Raw genomic sequence first — 22,420 nt, 5'->3', positions numbered from 1 at the left:
ATCAGATATAAAACATACCATGTACCATAGCTGAAAATGTTTCCGCTATCAAACTCCATTGTAGCTGTGCTGGAAATATCTGGACATGACGTCATCTACGTTTGGCCAATCCACACTAATAAAAACAATACACCACCAAACAACAAGTATGGACACAGAAATCTAATTGTTAGGCTGCATTGCCAGTAGCTGTGTCAAAGTGTTTTATGGTGTATTTTTCCTTTAATTCCCATTTTAATCCCCCTCATGGTTAGCCCGCTTCTTACTGGACGGCCTGGAATCCTTGGAATCCCAGACTGCTTTTCTTCTGCTGCCATGCCTTGCTGCATGGCACAAAGACAGGGACACAATTACACAGCGTGGCTTCATGGTAATGCCCTCCCCCAGTCTCTCCCACCACGAGAGGGGAACACAGCTTAATCGAGCGCAGAAGATGTCTTAATCTTACAAAACCTTTAAATGGGCTTAGTCTATGGAGGGTTAATTGAGCAGAGAGTTTAGTGTCGTTTTAACCTAAAAAATCGAAGAGTTTGTTTACTGTAGCGCTGACTTTTGATGCTTTTGAGGGAGTTGCATTCTTCACTTCAACTATTAGCCTACATTTTAACCTGCACCTCCCTCCTCACAACTGTCAGTCCCCATAAAAATAACAAGAGCAGCGCGTGTTGGAGCCAAGCGAGGCTGTTCAGTCTGGCACCGAGGTGGTTAAACTGGGATGCCTTGGTGTAACATGGCTGGTTAGACTGGGACACCGCTGCAGTCACTCAGTCAGTCACTCAGTCAGTCAGTCAGTGTCGATGGAAACACCTGCCGGTACAGTCAAGTTTACAGTTATCGGGATTTACCAGCGGCTGGATTCGTGGAGTCTCCCCGAGAGTTTTTATGGAAATAAAACAGTGATTTCCAATGTAAGGCATTCCTTACGTTACACTGTCGGATTGTGAAAGGAAATTTATGAGTTGGAGGAAGCAGCGGAACAGCAGCCAGACCTGAAGTCACCTGCAGCAGCATTTCCAGTGAGTTTGTGACTTAATTTCTTGAAAATTAGCATAGCATACACATCTTTATCTCATGTTTTCATTTTCACTTGAGTATCATTTTTCGTTCTTCGTCTCTTATCAGTGTGCAGCTGGAGTGACAGTCAAACACTGGAAGGATGCGGCTTTTCCTTTCTTTTCTTTTCGCAGCTGCTTGTTGAATTTAGTTAAAACACTGAGACATTTCTAAACTTTAATAGGTCTAAGCCTGTTCTTCAAATGGGTGAATGCTCAGGGTGGTTTGGAAAAAAACTGCCTGTCGTTTCCAGTCTCCATTTGTTCCACTATGTCTTTATATGTTTCCCTGTTTGAAGGTTCAAAACCCCTAAATCTGTCTTTTTCCTTTCACTTGGAGGCTCGAGCCTCGCAGTGGCCTGGACCGTTAAACAAAGTTTCAAAGAGGTCAGATTATAAGCCTCTCAGTGGCTCTATGTATTATTAATACTGACTGCCTGGCTGAAGTGCTATACATAATGTAGGCTATCTCGGTTAAAAACGATCCTTTTTCTTCCTGATTTACCAGCTGAAATAATTAATATCCTCTTCAGGGACATTTAGGTTTCCTTTTAAGCTAGACCACGTCAAGCTGTTTAATAACACGTCTTCTGTTCAATTATTCATTTTCAGGCTGGAGAAGTAAAGTACAAGGTTTTATTCAATGCTAGAGCCAGTATTGTCCGAGATAGACCTACTTGAGCTCAAAACTTAACAAGGCAGGCCTAGCATCAGTCATACACACAACTAGAAGCACCTACCTGTTAAAGGGTTCCACATACATATTCATATTTTTTTGTACTTTTCTCTTAGTTTCAGGGTGATTTCACGAATCTCTTGCCTTCAGAACAGGGTTTGAATAGCCTTCCTTTTTTCAGTCAAGATAGACATGGTCACCATTAACATACTGAACACTGCTGTGCCAAGGTGAGACACTCTGCCTCTCAGAAAACATGGAAAAGCTCTTAGCCATTTTTTGCCCCTTTCAGCCACAGTTGAAATATTAAAGGTTACACTCCAAAGGAATTCTGTCATTTTAGTCAAAACATGTAATGGTTTTGCATTTAAAATGCATAGACAGCAGGGGAAAGTAGAGCGATGGTAGATTTGCTTACGTTTGTCATCAGTTTATGGCTAAATGATCTGCAGCTGATTATGTCCTTGTATCTCTCTGAATAGTATGCTTGTACTATCTTTTTTTCTATTCAGAAAATGCATCTTAACCCTTCTTATTTCACCAGTACAAAGCACAGCATATTTCAATTTTCAGGAGTGTTTTTCCTTTGTTTTTGAAAACTGTTTCATAACTGCCATTGAATTGAACAGCCCTTCTGTTTTCTCTGTCCTTTTATAGCAGTGCTGTGCAGCATACTTTATCTCTAACGCCACTGACAAAACTGATACTGAAAGTCACTGGTTGTTGCTTTTATCAGTGTTGCTATGCAACGTCTGGAGTGATGGCATTAATGTAATGTAATATTTTGTTGACTTTGTAAAATAGTCTTTTCTCTTGCCCCCCTCCACAGGGAGGTCAGAGGTCAGGGTCAGATACAGAACAACACTCCTGCAGCTGGTAGGGATTCAGTTGCTCAAGGACACTCCAGCAGGCTGGGGGTTTGAAACCCAGGTCTTCTGCTTGAAGGGGGAACTCCCTGCTCACTACTCACCCCTACAGCCCCAACAATCTAGTATAAGGGGCTATTATGAAATGTGTGAAAATCAGTCAGGTCTTATTGTAAACAGATTATTGAGGCTCAGTGCAATACCACTGTAGAAGTGAATGGTGAAATTTGAACTGGAGTGTCAAATGGATTGTTGGTCTTTCTACTGATGACATCGAACCTTTAGTCAGCATGAGTTATACAAACTTGTAATTTAGTTTGAAAGCCACTCCAGTTTGCAAGATAGTACCTGTGTGTTGCGATTCCCCCAGTCTTTAGTCAACGTTCCTAACCACCAACCCAATTATGACTTTAAGGGGATGAAACCCTGAACGCACTTTTTCAGCTGTCAATGTTCAGGGCAATTTTATGATGAAACACATCCATCCTTGTTGTAATCTTGACAGTACATCACAATGTTGTCCAACTGGATTTCATGTGCAAATCCCAATTTTTTGACGCCGCCCGCCTGACAGTGGAAAAAATATTCTCAAAATGATGACGTGTTGGGTATTCCGCATATCAGTTTTAGCCCATTTACTACACTACTGCATGTATACTTTACATTAGCTACTACAGACCATTTTCCATGCATACCATACTTTTTTTTTAGAATTTTTGAATATTTACCCTATTTCCCTATCATCACTTGATCATTTATTAGAAACGAACAGGTTTAATATTTTAGCATCAAACTAGCTATAGCTCCATGATGTTAGAATGGCTTGATATGGTGATGTTGTTTTGTCATGTTTTGTAATGATGTTGATGATTTAGCGTAGCACAACGGCAGTTATGCTGCTGCTGCGGTTGCTAAGTTGGTTGAAGTAGTTTACATAGCTAGCTATTAATATTTAGGCAGCAATGAACGTCACTGTAAATCTGTGTATAATGGTCTGGTTTTGTAACTTTACCTGTGATGAAGTGAGTGCTGTGAATGCAACAGTTTCTGATCTTCCATCCCTTTCTCTTCAGTACGTTGATCCTTGCACAGCGCCTTTCGTCGTCCTTAGGGAATGTAAACGTTCTTATATTTGAGAATGTGTTTGTCCCAGTTTATCCATGATCTCCAGCAATTGAAGTTTTTTTTCAACTTGAAAACTTCTTGCCACTTCCTAGTGTAAACAACTGACCGAATTTTTTCACTCATCTCCTAGCAACTCAAAAGTGTTTACATAAAACGGTCTATACTTAATCAATTAATACAACGATAATTTTAAGCATTCACATCCATACTAAATTAACTTTTAGCCCTATGTGCAGCCAACAACACACAGGTAGCTTTTTTTTCACACAGTAGCTTCAGTCCGCAGCAGTACTGCCTATTTTGACACTTTCTTTTCAATCCAATCATATGATCACGAGTATTGGGGCTAATTTTCTGGATACGGATCTGATTCTGGCTATGACGTTATCGACTCACCCCTAGTGAACACATGTTTGGGAGCCGACTTTGAAGTCCCGGATGTTGGAGCTTCCCATCAGCATGTGAACGCACCAGAAGATGTGTGGACTTTTCAAACCAATGCAACTAACTTACCACACTACTTTGATGTTCATGTTAGCTCCTCTCTTACTGTTTTGCCATAAACAGAAGAGAAAGATAAACTAACACATGCCCAACATTGGCTGTGAAAGTAAAGCCTGCCCAAAACAGTACGAAAGCACATCAGTGTTCAGTCATGTTATTTGATCCAGGAAAACAAGTGGAGTTGATCCTGGTGGGGCAGCAGAGCCCCAAACACCAAACTGCTGCCACTTCAGTATCAGTCGATGGGGATCAGGATAGCGTTCATCATCACTTGTCTGACACTCTGTCTGTCTTAAATTTGTCATCAAGGATTTGGTGCAGTGAAGTGTTGCCAGGCCCGACTCAAATACAACCGGCCTCTGGAGACGGTTGCCATGACGACCTGAGTGAGGTTTGGGGTCAAATTGGGGCCAGTGAGGGTGAAGAGGTCAGGAGGAGGGGAAGTGGAGCTGAAAGTAATAATTGGGAATGCAACTACTAACCAATGGACTTTTTGTTTTCATGTAGCCTAAAGATCACTCAAACATAAAATCAAAAGATCGCTGTATTTATTTTACAAAATAAAATTACACTGTTCAGTATCATAGCAGAGAAAGAAATGAAAAGCTGAAAAAGCACGACTTGTAGCTTTAGAAAATATAATATAATTTTCTGAAAAATGGAGCTGCAAGACATTTTCCATATTTGCTAAGTTGCTTTTACTGTCATAGGCACATCAGTTTGTTGAAATATAAACTTTTAAACGTCTTTCCATTAACACAATAATAGATCCACAATAACATTCCAGAATCCTGCTACAGAGATAAATGTTAGGCCAATGTTGTTAAAAATGTTAGGCCAACCGTTCTAAGGTTGAGTCAAGTTTTGCGGAGGTAAACAAAACAACTCAATGAGCTGACTTGGGAGCAGCGCTCTGTGATGCATTTCCCCAGGTGACAAACCTTGTTCACATGGCTTGTTCTCTTTTCTGATCTGTTTTCTTTACAATATAAATAAAAACAGCTCTGGACTCGTCCCATGAACAATGAATTGGAGAAGTCACCGGCTACTGAATGTAGCCGTTCACTTTATTTCATACAGACTGCAGCCTAGTCTGGGTTCCACATGGCTGCACACGTTTGAACAGTCCAAGCAATTATCTGGTGATATGAATTGTCAAATGCTGGGTAGTTGTATTCCGTAATTTTTTAAAAGATGATAAGAATTCTTAATTAGTTAATTTTTTTGTTTGAATGTGGTTACATGCTGTTTATCCCTTTGACTTTCTGCCATGTCATGAAGTCTAGTGCTCTTTAGATTGGTTAGTATGAATGAGGGGAAAAAGCTCACTGCTGGTAGTGTCTCACACCCCATTCTTTCAAACCAAAACATCAAATACTTGAATTATTTGCCCGAGGAAGGTCACCGTTCCCTTGTATAATAAATGTCAGCCCACTGACAGTGGTGAGAGGGTCTCATGCAGGCTGATTACATACTATTAATATAGATAAACTGCACACAGCAAGCCACAAAGCACTTGTGCATGTCACTGAGACTTCAAAAGCAGAAGCACCTGACTTCCGAACTTCAGAATGTTAACCCCTAATCCTCCCTCCCTTACCCTCCTTCCTAAATCTGGTGCCGCTTTTACAGGGAAAGGCACAATACAGGGGCGTCAATGACAGCAAGCAAGGGGAGATAATCCATGCAGCTGTCAGCCCGCGGGGTATTAAGCCTCCATTCTGCAGATTGTTGGAGCCTTGCCAGAGGTAGAGCCTGTCTTTCTGAGACAGGCATAGCGGGGCTGGTACTGCATCCAACTGTAAGGTGGGGGAAATGAAATTCTAAAAACTCAAATGAGCCGCTCTGCGTAGGGAGAGAAGCTATGCACAAGGAGAGGGGATAGTTTGTTGTTGTTGTTAGCCAAGGGGGTTTCAGGGGCCCTTGAGGGGTCCTTGAGGGGCTCCAGGAGTCCTTGAGGGGGCTCCAGAGGGTCCCCACCAAAAGGAGGAATAGGTTAATTTCACTGTGATTTAACTCACTGCAAATGATCCCAATTATTGGATGTATAAGAATGACTATTATAATCATAGTTTTCACTCTCACCACTATTATCTCCCCATGTACAGTGTAGACAGTTCTACAAGTCAATACTGAATCAACAACTAAAATCTATTTCGCACTTTATTTGTTAGTATTACTTCTTACTTGAGTCAAAAAGAATCTTAGTGAAGGTCCAACATACCAAAATGCCCCATGAAAAGTCGCCTAGTTCTTCTACTGTCTGAAATTCCATTAAAATAGTCTTGAGAAAACTGAAATAATGGTGTTGCATCTGCGCACATTTTCCTTTTTTCAGATTTGACATTCTAAAAGTTGATGCTGAATGCTTGTGGGCCACCGTTAAATCTTTCTTGAGCTCGAACACGAGGAAGTATGTTTTAAGAGTCGGAAAAGTAAAGAACAATAAGATGAAATTTTCTTCTGTTACAAGTTTATCCCAGACTGGAAAACAGCTGTAGGACATAAATAGGAGGGGAAAGAAGTTCTGGTAATTGCAAAGGAATGTGGTGTTTATTGTGTAAATGAAAAGAGCAAAAGCTGTGTGAAACAGGTGTCAGAGTGTGATGGTGGATTCCTGTCTCTCATGTTGTGTCATTACACCCCGCTGGACCTCTGCTTTGAGGGATTGAGCTCTGGGAGCAGGATTACCGAGCGAGACAGGCTGGAGGGTTTGGAAAGCCACCGGCATGAATGTAAAGTGACGTGGAAGCTCCTCTTTTGTCTCGTCGCAAGGGAGAGCCCATCCCTTCCCTTGGCCCTCATGGAGGAAAAAAAAAAAAGATCCAACTGATACTTAGTGGGACTTTTTAAAGGTCAAATAAGGGCAACTTTTCGAAGAGCAGTGTTTTTGTAAGGCTGTATAATTAATATAAAAGATGATATAGCAATATTGACTTCTATTGCCATTTTTCATTATAGTGAGAAATGTTTCAGATGGTCTCCTAAGTTCTACATTTGAAGCAATAGCATTTCAAGTGTTGAAAAGACATTACGCACCCTCTGGCGGCCATATTGGAGGTCTTCAGATCTTGGCCAACTTGGCCGCCTCAACAGACTTGAATAGACATGTTAATTTCTGTGCTGTTTATTCACTTTTACATTACTGAATGGACCTTCATCCACACCACAACAATCTTTTTCAGTGTCTCTTTTTCTAGCTTGGTTTTTATATAGTTAACCATTATTTACGCACAGCTAATTCTCCAATGGTTGCACTAGACGTAGTAGCTGGGAGATTTGTGACACAACTACAAAGCCTCTTTCATAGATAGAAAATGGACAGTTACATGAATTAACACGATCAGAAAAATTGAACCTTTTAAAAACTAACTCTTTCCTCCATTAAAGTTTAGCCACTCCATTACGCACTCTGAGCTACTCTTCTTTCACACTGTTGTCCTGTATGTGCCAACGCTGCAGAAATGGAGAAAGAGAGGAGGGGCAGTGGGAGGCAGATGCAGACCAGTGTGTTCTATAAATTCTGTTGCATTTCTTTTATCCCCAAAGGAAATTGATAATACTATGGCCAGTCCTATCTAGTGTTGTCACAAAGTTTTACTCTGATAACAACACTAAATTGAATATCTAAAAATGTGATATTACTATGATACTACAACAAACACGGAAAACCATCAAGCAATGAGTTACCACACTTGACTTTTCCAGCAGCTTTTCCACAGGGGTTTAATGTTGGTTGGGTGCCTGTCCTCTCTGCAATTTAAACAGTTCCATATTTGGTTCCTTGCACCAGTTTGTCAACCAGTTTATGTGGACTTAAGACGTGGTGAACTGTTTGATACTGTTCAGTATTTTCAGTGGTTTGACTCTGACTGCAGCAGTCCAATCCTTCTTCTTTTAATAATTCCAGTCCACATGCATTCGCCCTTTAGAGAGGTGACGTAGAAATGGAATTTCATCTTGCAGAACATGTTGGTGAAAGTATCAAACCTTTATAAAATTCACTATTGAATTCAGTCTTTTACAACAGTATTGAATTAGTATTTAAAGCTTGGTTGTTGTGACAACACTAGTCCTATCCTATTCCACTCCCCCCTCTCTGGCTCTGCACTACTTCAGGTTGACAGATACTGATCCCCTTCCAGCCACACAGTGCGGCACTATAAGGAGTTGGACTTGGTAAGTAATTATTGGGGTTTTTGTAGCCGATGTGGAAACATGACCCCCATCGACCCCTCACGGTGGGTCTGTGCTGCCAGCCTGTGTCGGTTAGCTTTCCAAGAGGTCGTGCTAATAAGCCGTCACGTTGACAGCCCGGCCTCTCCAGTAGCCAGCAGCCTCTTGGCCTCATCAGCAGACAAACATCAGCCAACGACACACCATCGCCTGCTGAAATAACTTCAAGGGGAAGTTGGGGATTTTAAGGAGCCAATCCTATTGATCAATCTGAACTTCAGCATGCATAAGTTACTATGCCCTTAGGTTTTGTTCATATAGTGTAATTGAGCATTCACTCCTGTCTCCCAAGGCCAGAAACAGGACCCTCTCTGAGACTGAGACTGTATTGGCAGAGCTGTGAAGAGTGTCTTGAAATTACATGGATAGGTTTAAAGGTGCAAGACATAAGATTTTTACAGCTGCTAAAATCAGTGAAACTCTGCTTAACCACAATTTCTTTAACTCTGTAATTGATAAGATATGGACTAATAACATAGTATTCAAAATGATCTTTAACCCAATAAATGAACACATTCATACATAACAGAATACTTTAATATAAAACATAAAATAATTCTAGTTTTGTTGCAGTGGTCAGACTACATCGAATAGCATCACCTTTGTGAATTTTGATCTATTAGTTACATTTAATGTTGATTTTTGCAAATGAAATGCTAATCAGTGGGGAAAGCGGACTACACTGAATGTGTAGAGAATATGATTGCTGCGTACCGCTATGTGATCGGGACTGCCACCCCTCAATATTTCACGCTATGTAATTTTATATGATAAAGACTAATTACAATATATGATGCTGTTGAACTTTACCTATCTGCTTTGACAGCTGTGACCAAAGTGCAGTGCTTGCTGAACCCAAAACACTGCATTTAATCAGCTGTTGTACTACCACACTGTAGCAATCTCAGTGATGACCAATGACAGCTCAAAACTGTTCGTCTAATTATTCTGACAAAAACATTTGCCTTTGCTATTTCCATCATAACGAATAGTTTGTAAAGTTTCTGCACTATCATGCGCTTCCTTATTAAAGGAAAGTGTCTTTAGATGCTCATGTCAAGCGATGCAACAAGGGCATGTTTTTTTGTCATTGCATCAACATCCAACTGTTGCAAAATTTTATCAAATAAATGTAACTATTAATAAATGCGCAGCACTTAATTTCACTTAATTGTAGCATTGAGAATTATGTGAAATTAGGCAGGTGACAGGTCAGACAGTATTCTGTTACGATTGCCGACTTGGTACAAAATGTCAATGTCTGAGTGGGAGTGAGTACCATATTTATGAATAATAGTGAATGTTATTATGTATGGTACACATTACAGCAGAGCTACACTGTGTATATACAGGCAAAGGGAGTCACGCAATGGCTGTAAATAACGTCTGTAACCACAGTAATGTTTATGCTTCAAACCAATATTCCTCCTCCTGGTGCCGGTTTAGACAGTATTTTCAAATCACTTGACAACACCGGTAACTGGAGGCATCAATTTGTCCGTCAAGTTTTGATAAACCGCCACTGACAGTGGCGTCATATTCTCTTTCTTCTTACGAACCTGGCACTTTGAAGCAATTTGCTGTCTGTGGACCGCAGCATTTGGGTCTTCCCCAGACCACAGAACTAGTGGGAGCAAATGAATTACAGTTTTTGATGCTCTCTTAGAATAAATTCATGCTATAAGATATTCACTCCATATCAGTCCTGACTCCTTATCAGAGGAGATCTAAAAAGCACTGCTGATTTAATGGATGGTGGCCATTTTATGAAGGCAAAGGTGCGTGTAGCAGGTAGTTCTGTGTTTGTGCATGTAAAGGGCTGCAGACTCAGATTCAGACAGGTACAAATGCATTCTGTAAAAAGGTACAGCAGTGGTTGTTTGGTTTTTGTTAATGTGTGTGTAACATGATTACCTTGTTTTATTAGTTTTTTATTGTAGCCCGGTCTGGTAGCTTAAGCTTGGCAAAAATAGTAAGGTTACTGGTGTGAGCAGCAGTCTTGTGGTGATGAAGGCCAGTTCCATTCTGCCAGAGGGCAGTTTGAGCCGATGCCCTCAGTGCTGCTTTTGAACGTCTGAACTCTACAGTAAAAGGAACTAGTTGTACATGAAATGCTGTAGCATCTTATGCTTGTATAAGAACTTCGCATTTTGCACTGATGAGCAGCTTTCTATTACACTGTATCAAACTGTTGGCTCCCTCGCTGGTCTGATACACTGATCTTTCTCTATATGGCTTATGCTGAGGTGACTTATGTTTTATTGCATTTATCATTATTCATGTTTATTGTGTTTTTATCGTAAACCCTGTCTGTAAACAGGACAGTCAAGTTTTGAATTGAATGAAACCGCTTTCACTGCAGCTTAATGATTGTGAACAGTTCATGGCTGAACAACCGTGTTTGTCCACAGTCTGTGAAATCATAAGCATAGTTTGCACTCTTTTGTCTACCGTGATGATCCATCTCTCAAGACCCCCCACTAGTGGATAATTGACCAGACTGTGGGACTGAAAGTCTCCAGGTGTTCTTTTGTTCATTGCGTAGTTATCAGCTGTTCATTGGAATGGCTGGGGGCAGTCAGTGCACCTTGCTGCCTGCCACTCTTGTGGAAACTACTTTTTCCATTTGAAGAGGATGTCAAGATGCCATAACCCAAAATGAATGTCTGACACTCTGCTCTTGGCTTCTCAGTTGTTGGTTTTACTTTAGCCTCTCACTTGGCTAAGGAACTGAGGCAGTGGGTTAAAATGCTGACTTCTTGTCATGTGTAATGGCCTGATGTAAGTTTCCACTGCTACTCAGCTCTTACTTACTATATTTGTGCTACCTATGAAACCTGCCTTTGTGCACAACACAGTAAGAATACTTATGCCCTCTACATAAAACATTTGTACAGTACATTTGAGAAGATTATAATGTCATAATTTTTGTCGTTTATTCATACACTTTGATAGAAAAAAATGTCCACACCATAAAGTTGCAAGTAAGCAAGCCTGATACAAACTTTCCTACATATCTATTGTTTCAATTATGATAGGTGTAATGTAATAATCTGTATCACACTGCTGGACTGACTGTGATTTATTTTGAGAACAAAGCAGATGCAATCAATCCTACATTTTAATTTTGTGGGATATTATTCCAGTGCCATTCCAATGTCTGTTTTATTTAGCTCACACAATTCTTGACCTTACAGCACACAACAGGTTATGCCCAATGGTGTAGTCTAATTGATATGCAGGTATATGCTGTATGACCTCTAGGATTTGCCATATGCCCCTTTAGAAATGAGCTATGATACATAATGTATGTTTCTAATGCTTGGACTGCTTTTGCTTGATAACTGGTATGATGACTGATGTGCTTGATAGCAAACTTGTGTTTTGGGCCTTTGCTTGACAGTCGGACTTATCCTAAACCTCCCTTTTTTCCCTCTTCTCAGTTCTGTGATATATCCTTCTGTCTGTCAGCATTTGTGTTCACCTGCAGCCTCTGCTGTTAAGTGTCTGGACATTCTTCTTATTGAGCAGCGAGGCTACTATCCTCTGTTATAGTCTTGGACTATGCTATTAGGATGCCCATCCCTTCAGCTTAACTGTGCAGGTGGGTTTTCTTATTTTAAGTGAACACTCAGTTGGGGCTGATAATACGCTGCAGAGTCACCTGTGGCTTGTAATTATAGGCTTGGGACCTACTGTGCACTTAATGCACACTCAGCCCTCTGTCATCCATCTTTCCACCCTTTAAGCACACAAGAATGATTCATCATTCAAAGCTGGTAAACATCTCAAATAAACGATGGGAGCCAGAGAGATAAAGTTGATACCTGTTATTTTCAACAGGCATCGACCTGATGGTTGGAAAGACTACAGTTAAGGTTAATGCCTTTGTCAGGGCATGCTGTCGTGACTTTACACATTAAACCACATAAATCACAGAGATCTAGTTACGCTCATCACTCATTGCTCTGAGACCCAGATGGTTAGCATTTCTAGCCACATTAAATGACAGTTATTCATATGAACAAATTTGATTTACATACCTGGATTTCACACAAAAAAATTATTCATTGGTCTTTCCTTAGTCAAAAAATAGTCATTTATGACTTCAAAAGCCAACCTTTTTTTTTTTTAACAAAACTGTGAATGAGGCCAATTTTGTTTAGATGATGTTGTCTTTAGAGGGATCAAAGGGTTTTACTAACCCAGGGAGCCTTAGAGAAGCAGCAGACAGTGGAGAATGCTCCTGAGTGAGTCTGAATCAACATGTTCACCAGAATTCAATGAGGATCCTATTATGACTGAAATAGTATGAAAATCACACTGGTCATGAGCTGGTGCTGTGTGTATACCATTTACCAACACACAGGATCAAATGTAACTATCCTTTGTGCTGTTACACTAGAGTGAGTGCCTACATAGAAAACTGGCTTGGATGTTAGGGGAGAGGGGGATGGTGTGAGCAGGTATAGTAAGTGGGCTCCACTCATCACTGTTATCACCTTAATATATTCAAGACGCTTCCAGAAGGATTAATATCCAAATTAACAATTTAACAATGCCCTTATTCCAGTGTACTAATCTGTGGAACTGTATAATGTTCTGAAAATCTTCCTAAATGATAATGCACTTACAATACAAATGTAAATAAAGCGCGCAAACATAATGTTCCAGCTCCTGACATAAGTGTTGCTGAGTGATATGCCAATGCCAATGTTTTCTTTACTGAAATGATGCTATGTGAGATGAATTGTGAGGTGAATTCCATACTTTTCTCCGCACTGGCTTCTCTTTTCAGCTGCTTTTGAAGTTGCCTTTATGTGAGCCTTGGCTGCTAGAACAGTGTGTATACCTCCTTCCATATCTCTAGCCTCCTGTAGCCATTCTAACTCTTGGCCACTTAATAATTCTTCCTGACTTGGTCAGTTTCACTTATGAAGCCCCCTAACCATGTTGACTGAGGCACACACCACCCTGACTGCACAGGGACACTGACAGAAGTTATTCAGGATATCTATCAACTTAGTTGTATTTTGCACATCTGTTATTTATGCATCTTTTGCTATTTAACAAGATAGTTGCACATACAGTATGTGCAGATCCTTGTCACTTTGTTTTACTACCAGTACCCTCTGCTACACTGGACTACAGTACCAGATACTACTGTTCCCATCTATGGTACACTGGACCATTGATTTTGTGTTTAGATAATGTCAGCTTGTCGGTTAGCTAACCATAGTGGCTGGTCAGCTAACCATTATACTGTCTTACTGTAAACATCAGATTTACACAGTAGCTAATAATACATGACGAGTAGCAAAGAGTGGCTAGTAGTTTGATGTTGACATTAACATTGGTTGCCAGTAATTCGAGAGCTTTGTTTTGTGGATCAGCTCTCTTTACCACCATGGTCTGATACAACACCGGCATTACTGCAGCTGCTGCACCTAACCAGCAATTAATCTCACAATCCCTTTTACCCTCACTGGTGAATAAGACCCTGAAACACCTGAACTCCTCTTGGGGCAGTTGTTCACCCCTCACCTGAATGGACAGGCCACCTTTTGTTTCAGGAGAGAACTGTAGTTTCAGATTTTGATGTGCTGACCCTCATCCTGAACTGCTCCAGTGCACATTGCAGATCACAGTGTGAAGAAGCCAAAAGTATAACATCATCCGCAAACAGCAGAGATGCCACTTTAATACTACTGAACTGGACACTCTCGATCTACCCCAGGTGACTTAGCACAATCGCCCGGGGTTCCCAGTTCATCTACTATCCTCGCTTTGCTTGATAACAGCTTTCACCACTTCTTTCTCATGACATATTAATTCTGCTAGTGCTACCATTTGTTTTCTTTTCTAATGAGGTGTGTCTATGCTAAGACCAAGGCCTCTATGCCCCTGTTGCACTTGCTCTATGCTACCCCTTTGTCCAAGTGGTGATTCAGCTCACTGAACTACTTCTTTATGGGTCTTTGTACACCCAGTTGCAAGATTATGCATTGCATATCTCACTGCTGTGTCGTTAGACCCAGCTAGTGTCAACCTCAATCTTACTTGTCACATTTGAATTCCTGTTAGACTGAGGAAAACCCCCTTCTCATACAGTCTTACACTGCTTAGACACTCCTATCACTTCCTGTTTAAACCCCTGAATCTGCACTTAATTTGTAAGGTTAGCATTATGCAGTCTTCTTAAACCTCTACAGGCTTCTCTGATATTACCAGAATTGTCTCTTTATCATTGTTTGTCTGTCTTTTGTCTGATATTTTCCCCTTTACTAGATGCTTCTTGATTTGCATGGTTTTGCTTTCATCCTAGGCCATTTTAGGTTATCATTCAACTTAGGAAACAGCCTTTTTGCACAGGATGCTGTTGTACTCATAGTTAGCATTTTGTCCACATATGCCCTGATGGGTGGGAGGCAGATCCCTCCCTGCTGCCCTTCCCCACCCACCACCCAATGTGATGCCCTAAAAATTGCCTCCATTTCCATAGTGAATGCTAGAGGGGAGACTGTTCCCGCTGCCATGACACCAAGTTCCAGTCGTCACCATGCCGTGGGAAATTCTAATCTTGTGCAGCTTGCAGGCTTTGGCAGTGGACTGTAAGAGCTCTTAGTCTCAGGAATGCATACTTTTCCCAATCATCTAAGAAACTTATACAAGGCTCTACTTTTCTTTCCTACAGCACCGTCACTTTAGCAAGAAGAGGCACACAGGTTATGGAAAGACACCTGTCACAGGATGGCTGTGATTTAAACATAAGGAGTAAAGTTATTTCGCTAGCTAATAAACTTGTTTGACAGTGAGTCTTGATATTTGCATTGTTGCATATCAAAGTGCCTAACCTAATTACAGATTACATAATGTCAATCCACTGACAATCAGTCAGAAGCCCTGCTGGTTTGTTGGCATTGTGAACACAAGGCTGTGTCTCTCTGCAGTTGATGGTTTCCATAGGAATGCAATTGGGATGGTTGCCAAAAATGTATTTCATTCTTCTGGTATTTTCCTGGGCATATCCTTTCTTAAATGTGGAATCAGATGCCATTGATGTGGAAATGGCCATACTTGCAGAAGTAAACATTATGCCTCTATAATTCATTTTAATCCTTACTCCACTCTGACAATAAAGACTGCGTTGTTCCCTGACCTGTTTGGGTCAGGGAACACAATGTATTTACTGGGAAAGTTTACGCTCATTAAAAACCCATACTCCATTCCCAGAGATAGTGGATTGGTGAAGTCCACTGTTCCTCTGCTGGTCTGGGATCAGATCCCACCACAACTTTCTGTAATCTGTCTCCTTTCTCCTCTGCTTTCCAACTGACTGACGAATAAAAAAAAAAAAACAATACATATGTATGTATGTGTATATATATATGTGTGTGTTTGTGTATTGACTTTATATATATACAGTATATAAGCTGATTTAAAACTGTTGCATGGAGCCAGTGATCGCTGTGGATGAAAGAGGCTCTTCAGTAGGATATGGAGCAGCTGTTAGTTAATCTGCACTGCCTTTGAAATGTTTTTTTCCTTTCTCCTTTTGCAGGAAGCCAAAGGTTAACTCTGCTGTCATTGCCATGCAGACCAGCCAAGCTGCCCTCCTCCTCTTGGGCTGTTGTGTCTACTGTTGCCATGGTGACTCCCGTGCAGCTCCCAGGGTGCATCTGTCTTACAAAGGTGAGCTGTAGTTTGTATTTTGTTTCCCGCTGGGTTCATTTGGTAGGTATTCTCAGCCACTCTTGAAAGATTTAGCATTTAAACAAGTCTATTTCAAAAGGATTAAATAAGGCACTTTAAACCCCCGTAAAGGCTACATATATCTTTGTTCAAAGAGAGAAAGATGTGTAGCTTAGCTTAATTGCTTTCTATAACTACGTCTAAAGCGATAATGTGCCAGACGTCTGTGAGTTCAAGCCTAAATTATGACAATTTTCCAACTGCAATTTTCCCCAACACTAGCCTCACTTCATGCACTCAATGTTGAATACCCTTTAATCTTTCCATTTTTGACTTCAGGTGAAAGATTAATGGATACTCTGAGAGTTAAACCTCTGAGTAACAAGTTTTCTTCTGCAAAGGAGTATCAATTTAATGTTGAAGTGTTGTGTTTAAGCAGAATTATACAATAATTTTGAATTTACATAAAGCTTTATGGAGGGAAACAGAGATTCAGGAATGGAGAGCTTATGAATCAGAAAGGACAAAATTCACTTTATTTCATTTGTGTGAGTCTATTGAGATGAGCGAGTATTGGAGTACAAGCAGCCACAGTTCAGAAATCTGAAACAAAGAGAGGTGTAAATCTCAAATGGACATGTGTGTGTTTGCGAGTGAGCGGGGCAGAGATAGATGTGTGAGAGAGAAAGAGAGGGGACAGCGGGTGGGCTGACTCAGGTTATTGTGTGCGTAGATGACAGCGAAACACATTCCTCTTCTGAGAAAGAGGATAGGGCAATGTTGTAACTGCAGTAAAAATAGCTCGCCATGGTTGCTGTGTTTATCTCAGCAAACGCGCAGGGAAGCCCCCCAAAGAATGTAGCGAGGGCTTCGCTCCAGCAGCCTCATGTGGCGAATGTGGCGCAGGCCCTGGATTGCCAACCTGGAAACTCTACCTTCAGTTTTTACTGCTTCACTACGATTACTACATGTGTGGCAAGTCAGCCAAAACACAGGCAGGAGCTATTATTGCCAACTATTCAGAAGCATCATAAGCTATTAAAACACATTATTACAGATACTGGAAACGTTGGAAGAGTCCTCCTGACGCTTAGAATACCAGTGTGAGGGGTACAACTGCTTATGTTCAGTGTCCACTTTATAGTTCATCCTGTCTCTTGTAACCATGATGCAATTTTCCTGCCTGGCCCTTGTCTTTCTGCACGTCATTCTCTATTTCCTCATCCTCAGTTGATGATCTTTTAGCCGAGCTGCGTCACCAGCTCGGCTATTCTCCCAGAGCCATCGTTTGAATAAGACGCTATTGTGTAAATGCAAAAAACTATACTGGGACACAGGTTATGGGAAAGGTTTCGGAAAAGGTTGACATAGCCCTGTGTGGAAAGCCAAATACCCAGGAATCAGTGTCATGCTTCAACTTGATACAACTGTAAGGCCCAAACATGGGAAAGGGGGAGCTGTTTGGACACTTTTCTGAGAACTAGCCTACACTGTGCTTTGTTTATGTGTCACTCAGTGAGCAATGGATTATCCTTGCCAGTTAAACTGGTGGTTCTTATAAATTGTACAATTAATTAGGGCTGATTTATAGCATTACAGGAGTGCATCTGACCATATTTGCGATGGCCCAGTGAACATGAATGTGATAATTTAAAGTATGTATTGATTAAGTTAATCTAATCAACCATTTTCACATCATTTACAAGTGCTATTCATTTGCCAAATAGTTCACAAGGTAACGTTCTATTCTGGTCATCAAGACTGATGTGAAAAATCCATACGACAACTGTGGTGCAACAGGGCCAAGAAGTCCTTGATTAGTTTGTTTTTTCCTTGAGAATATATGCAGAATCCAAGCCAAATGAGCTTCTTGCGCGGCCCCATCGAGTACAAAGCCAGCCGCTGACGGGCTCTATGACAGTACAGTGGAAAACAGGGAAGTCCCTGTAGATCTGGAGACTGGGCAACCCGCCAACACTGGCAACCAGCCACTAATCTAGCCTAAAGTAACTGTTGTGCCCGAAACCCAAAGGCGAAGACAGACAAAGCCGAGACCAACCTGTTGAGGCTACACTTTGAGTTCTGCTCTTTGGGTCAAGAGACGGAGGTCAGAGAGCAGGTGAAGGTAGCTGAGTGCGAGCCGACATCCTCGTTGGTGATGATAGTGACAGTAACACTCCCAGCAGGTGTTGCCATGTGGAGTCGTGCTGACAGGGAATGTGTGCTGATAACCATCCCAGGATCCTATTCAGGGGGTACAAAGGGAAAATGTTTTTCAGCAGATGGGTACTGCAGATGAACTCGGACCTGCTCCAACATTAATTAGCATTTTAAATAAAACGTGTTTTGCTTGTTTTGTTTGTTGATTTAGTTGTCCAGAGCTGTCCAGAAACCCATTTTTCTTTCTGCTCTACATCCATTTTCACTGAGTGCTGCGGCTCTTTTCATTGTATGACTTGTTTGTGATTTAAACCCCACACTGGCAGGCATTTTCACTCCACCCTCCTTGGAGAAACATTGATACTTAGTTCCTCTGACTTGCCACATTCTACATTGTTTCAAGTGCTGAGGCCTACATGCTTCACTAATGTTTCACTAAACAGTGCCAAGCAGCTCTTGCAGTTCGGTTGATAATTGACACTAATCCTCTCCATGCAGCTTCATTATTCCAATTCTTTACATTACGACAATACGTGGCAGCAATAATGACCAACAGTAATGACATATTTCCATGCTATTTTTTTAATATTATCTTAAAATGCGGATACCAAAACAGTGAAGCGGGGCTGTGCCAGGCAGGTCAGCTGGCTTCCTGTTTGGACCGTGGAGAAGGTGGTCAGGGTCAGTCGCCTCCTGTCCATCCTGCAGACACACCTCATCCTCCTGGTGTTCCAACACCACCTCGCACTTCCCGGACGGGCACACGTTCCCAGAAACATACTGAAAAAGCCTTTCATTTGCTTTTACAATAAGCAGTTTGTCATCAGATATCGTTGGGTAGTTCGTTCTAGTCTTAGTAACAACTTCGCCTCAGTGGACAGGGTGGCTTTTGTAGACTCAGTTCAGTTGAGAACACTTCGAAATCACAAAAAAGTGGATTAGAAAAAATCAGCCATATTTTGTGTCCCACTAACAAATGTTGATTCAAGGCTATCTGGTTGATTTGTGCCCAGGCAGGCTGACACACACAAACAGTATCAGGGTGTATTCGCAATCAAAATATAATCAATCAAAATCCACTGATGTAATGAGCCTCCCCCAAAACTCCCTCTAATTCTGGTCTGACAGGGATAAGGAACAGAACACATTGTTTCAGTATATCGTTACAGCTAAAAATATCCATGACCTCAGTAACTTCATAACTTCTAATTGACGTAATATAGCATTCCATTTTTGTTTTTTGAACCGTTTTAAGGTCCATGTTGATGTACCACAGAGCAGAATAAGACTAGTCATTGGACAGAAATTTCTGTGCTTGTTGCTTTGGCAGCACTGGCTGAAAACAATTAAATGCGGATTAAGATGCTACATGATGAGTAGGATCATCTGGAGATGGATTTAAGGAGAAGCACACTGTTTTGCTTTATTGTGTCTTGGAAAGCTTTCTTTTGCAGGCTTAAAATCTTCTCTCACATTCATTTTGTTCCCACGTTATATGTTACAAGTTACAGGTTTCTGAGTGAATCACAGTGGCCTCTTGTACTTACTGTGGTTGTTAAAACTTAATGCAAATTCTGTCCACAATTTGGAAAAACCTGGATCACTGTGCACTACTGTAGATGCATCTCATACAAATGAGGTGCACTTCTAGTTCTGTCCATGTCAGTCTGGAGGATAAAGGGAAGAGAGAAGTTAGACTTTAACATTCTTTAACTGCTCTGCCCACTGGACCAGATCTGAGGAAGCCTTTCACCAGCTACCTGACTGACCTCACTCGAAAATGATGTCCCCCATTGTGAATCAGAAGTGTTCTCAAATGAACTGACTCTACAAAAGCCACCCTGTCCACTGAGATGGAGATGTGACTAAGATTAGAACGAACTACCCAACGATATATGATGACAAACTGCTTATAGCAAAAGCGAATGAAAGGCTCTCAGTGTATTTTGCAGTATGTGTCTGGGAGCGTGTGCCCGTCCAGGAAGTGCGAGGTGGTGTTGGAACACCAGGAGGATGAGGTGTCTGCAGGATGGACAGGAGGTGACTAACCCTGACCACCATCTCCACGGTCCAGGAGTGAGGTCAGTCAGGCAGCTGGTCTGCTCAGAGAAGCCTGGTTTGGATCTCCTATAGTAGGCCACCAGCCCTTCTCGTTTTTGGTCTTGGGTCTCAGACAGGCTGTGATTGCGGCCTGATTTTCTCCACCAGGGGGCGCACCTGCCCACAAGCCAAGTGGTATCCCAGATGCCATACCTGTCTTTGTAGGAAGTCTGCCAGTAGCCCTGGGTTAAATCCAGTGTTGAAGAAAATGGAGTAGTGCCTAACCAGTGTTCGTCAACCCTGGGCATTGGATAGGCATCAAACCATATTGTGCTATCAGGCTTAAGCATGATGGCTCTACAGTCACTCAGGGACACTTATATTATGCGGTAACACTTTCTATGACGCCCATGTCTATAATGCATTATAAACATACTTATAATGCGTTATAATCTGCTTATAGCACTGTATAATTATAGTTATAAGCACCCATAAATATTCATAATGCTTTATAACAATAATCATAACACATTATAAAGCATTTTATAATTACTTATAAGGTCAAGTATCATAATACTGCATAATTGCTGGTCACTCACTGAAATTTTTTTTGCAAGGATCATAGTGTATTATAATTCTCAGAGTTGTAATACATTATAATCATTTTAGAATGCATTATAATCACTGTTATAATGCATTATAATGTGCACCTGAGTTATGATGAACCTGGAAAACCAATAAACAAACCATTAATCATTATACATAGAGGTATGGTGATACAAATTAGCTATGATCTGCAGACCAAGGAAACCCCTGACCTACCTTCGGACAGTGTCCCATGACTATGTAGTCTAATTGCTTTGCTCATTATTCATTGAAGAACATAGTGCAAGTCCTGTGTATAAGAAGTCTGATGAGGACATCTAGACGGTTAGAAGGGGGAGGGTGTAGCCCTGTTGAAGTTTGTTTATTGCCCCTTATTCTAGTTTGATAAAGTTCCAAAGAGTTGTATAGTTTGGTAGTAACATACATGCCTTGCACCTTGCACGCATGGCTTGCACGTGTAAAAATGTGTACAACCTACCTTGTTCTCATGTATGCAGCCTTTTATTCGTTAGATGACAGTCACTTACCTTTTTCCTGTAATGCTATTGGTGGAGGCGGGACTTACAGAGAGAGCAGGCTAGAGTTTGAGGAGAGGCCGACAGACAGCGAGAGAGCGACAGAGAGAGAGACGGAGCTCGGAGGCTGAGCGAGTAGAGGCTGAGAGTTGAGCTGAGACAAGAGAGTCAGAAATCGCTAGAGACAATCAGACGCAGAGTCTAAACTCAGTGTTTAATAGTATTTTGTCTAAGTGAGTTGGTAACGTGATATGCTCACAGAGAGCCCGTTTTGTTGCCGCTTATTACTGCGTGAATACTTGTTAGCACCAGCATTGAAGCTAAGTAGCCTCCTAGCTAACACCAGTACCGAAGCTAAACAGCTAACTAGCTAACACCAGCGCTGAAGCTAAGTGATTTTCGTTAGTGAGCAGTTTAACGTTTGTGAAGAGACTGTGTAGTTTCTTCTTCTCAACCGTGAAGGAAGAGAGTCTTTAGAGTGAGTTTTTTGGGGAAACATTACATTAGTGAAATGTAAATGTCCATCATTCAGTTGTTCATCATCAAAAAGTTGTGTCAAATTGGAGTACTCAATTTCTGTTTTGACCCGTTAAACAAATAAATTAATTTTACAACGTTTTGTGTGTTGTTCTTGCATAGATTTAATATTTTTTTCACTTTACTTAAAGCAAACAATGACCACTTATAGTGACTTATAACCAGCTTGTAATGTATTATGTCTGCCTATACCTCAGGAATTTCATTACTTAAAGCACCCAGTGACCACTTAGAGTAACTTATAATCACATTATAATGCATTATAACAGTGATTATAATGTATTACAACTTTGAGAATTATAATACACTATGATCCTTGCAAAAAAAATGTCAGTGAGTGACCAGCAATTATGAAGTATGATACTTGACCTTATAAGTCATTATAAAATGCTTTATAATGTGTTATGATTA

General features: G+C 41.0%; 1 protein-coding gene across 1 annotated transcript in view; it reads left to right on the top strand.

Annotated features, from left to right (window-relative positions):
• The first annotated feature begins 875 nt into the window (after positions 1 to 875).
• Positions 876 to 22,420, top strand: part of LOC139933466 (semaphorin-3F-like) — a 34,202-nt gene continuing 12,657 nt past the window's right edge. Inside the window, exons 1-2 of the mRNA XM_071927557.1 lie at positions 876 to 1,016; positions 16,021 to 16,151. Of these exons, the coding sequence (XP_071783658.1) occupies positions 16,052 to 16,151 (100 nt within the window). The 5' untranslated portion in view covers positions 876 to 1,016; positions 16,021 to 16,051. The remainder of the gene's footprint in view (positions 1,017 to 16,020; positions 16,152 to 22,420) is intronic.

Source organism: Centroberyx gerrardi, chromosome 14 (assembly GCF_048128805.1).
Source record: "Centroberyx gerrardi isolate f3 chromosome 14, fCenGer3.hap1.cur.20231027, whole genome shotgun sequence".
Lineage (NCBI taxonomy): Eukaryota > Metazoa > Chordata > Actinopteri > Beryciformes > Berycidae > Centroberyx > Centroberyx gerrardi.
The sequence above is the reverse complement of the archived record's forward strand: the minus strand, read 5'-3'. Positions and strand labels throughout refer to the sequence as shown.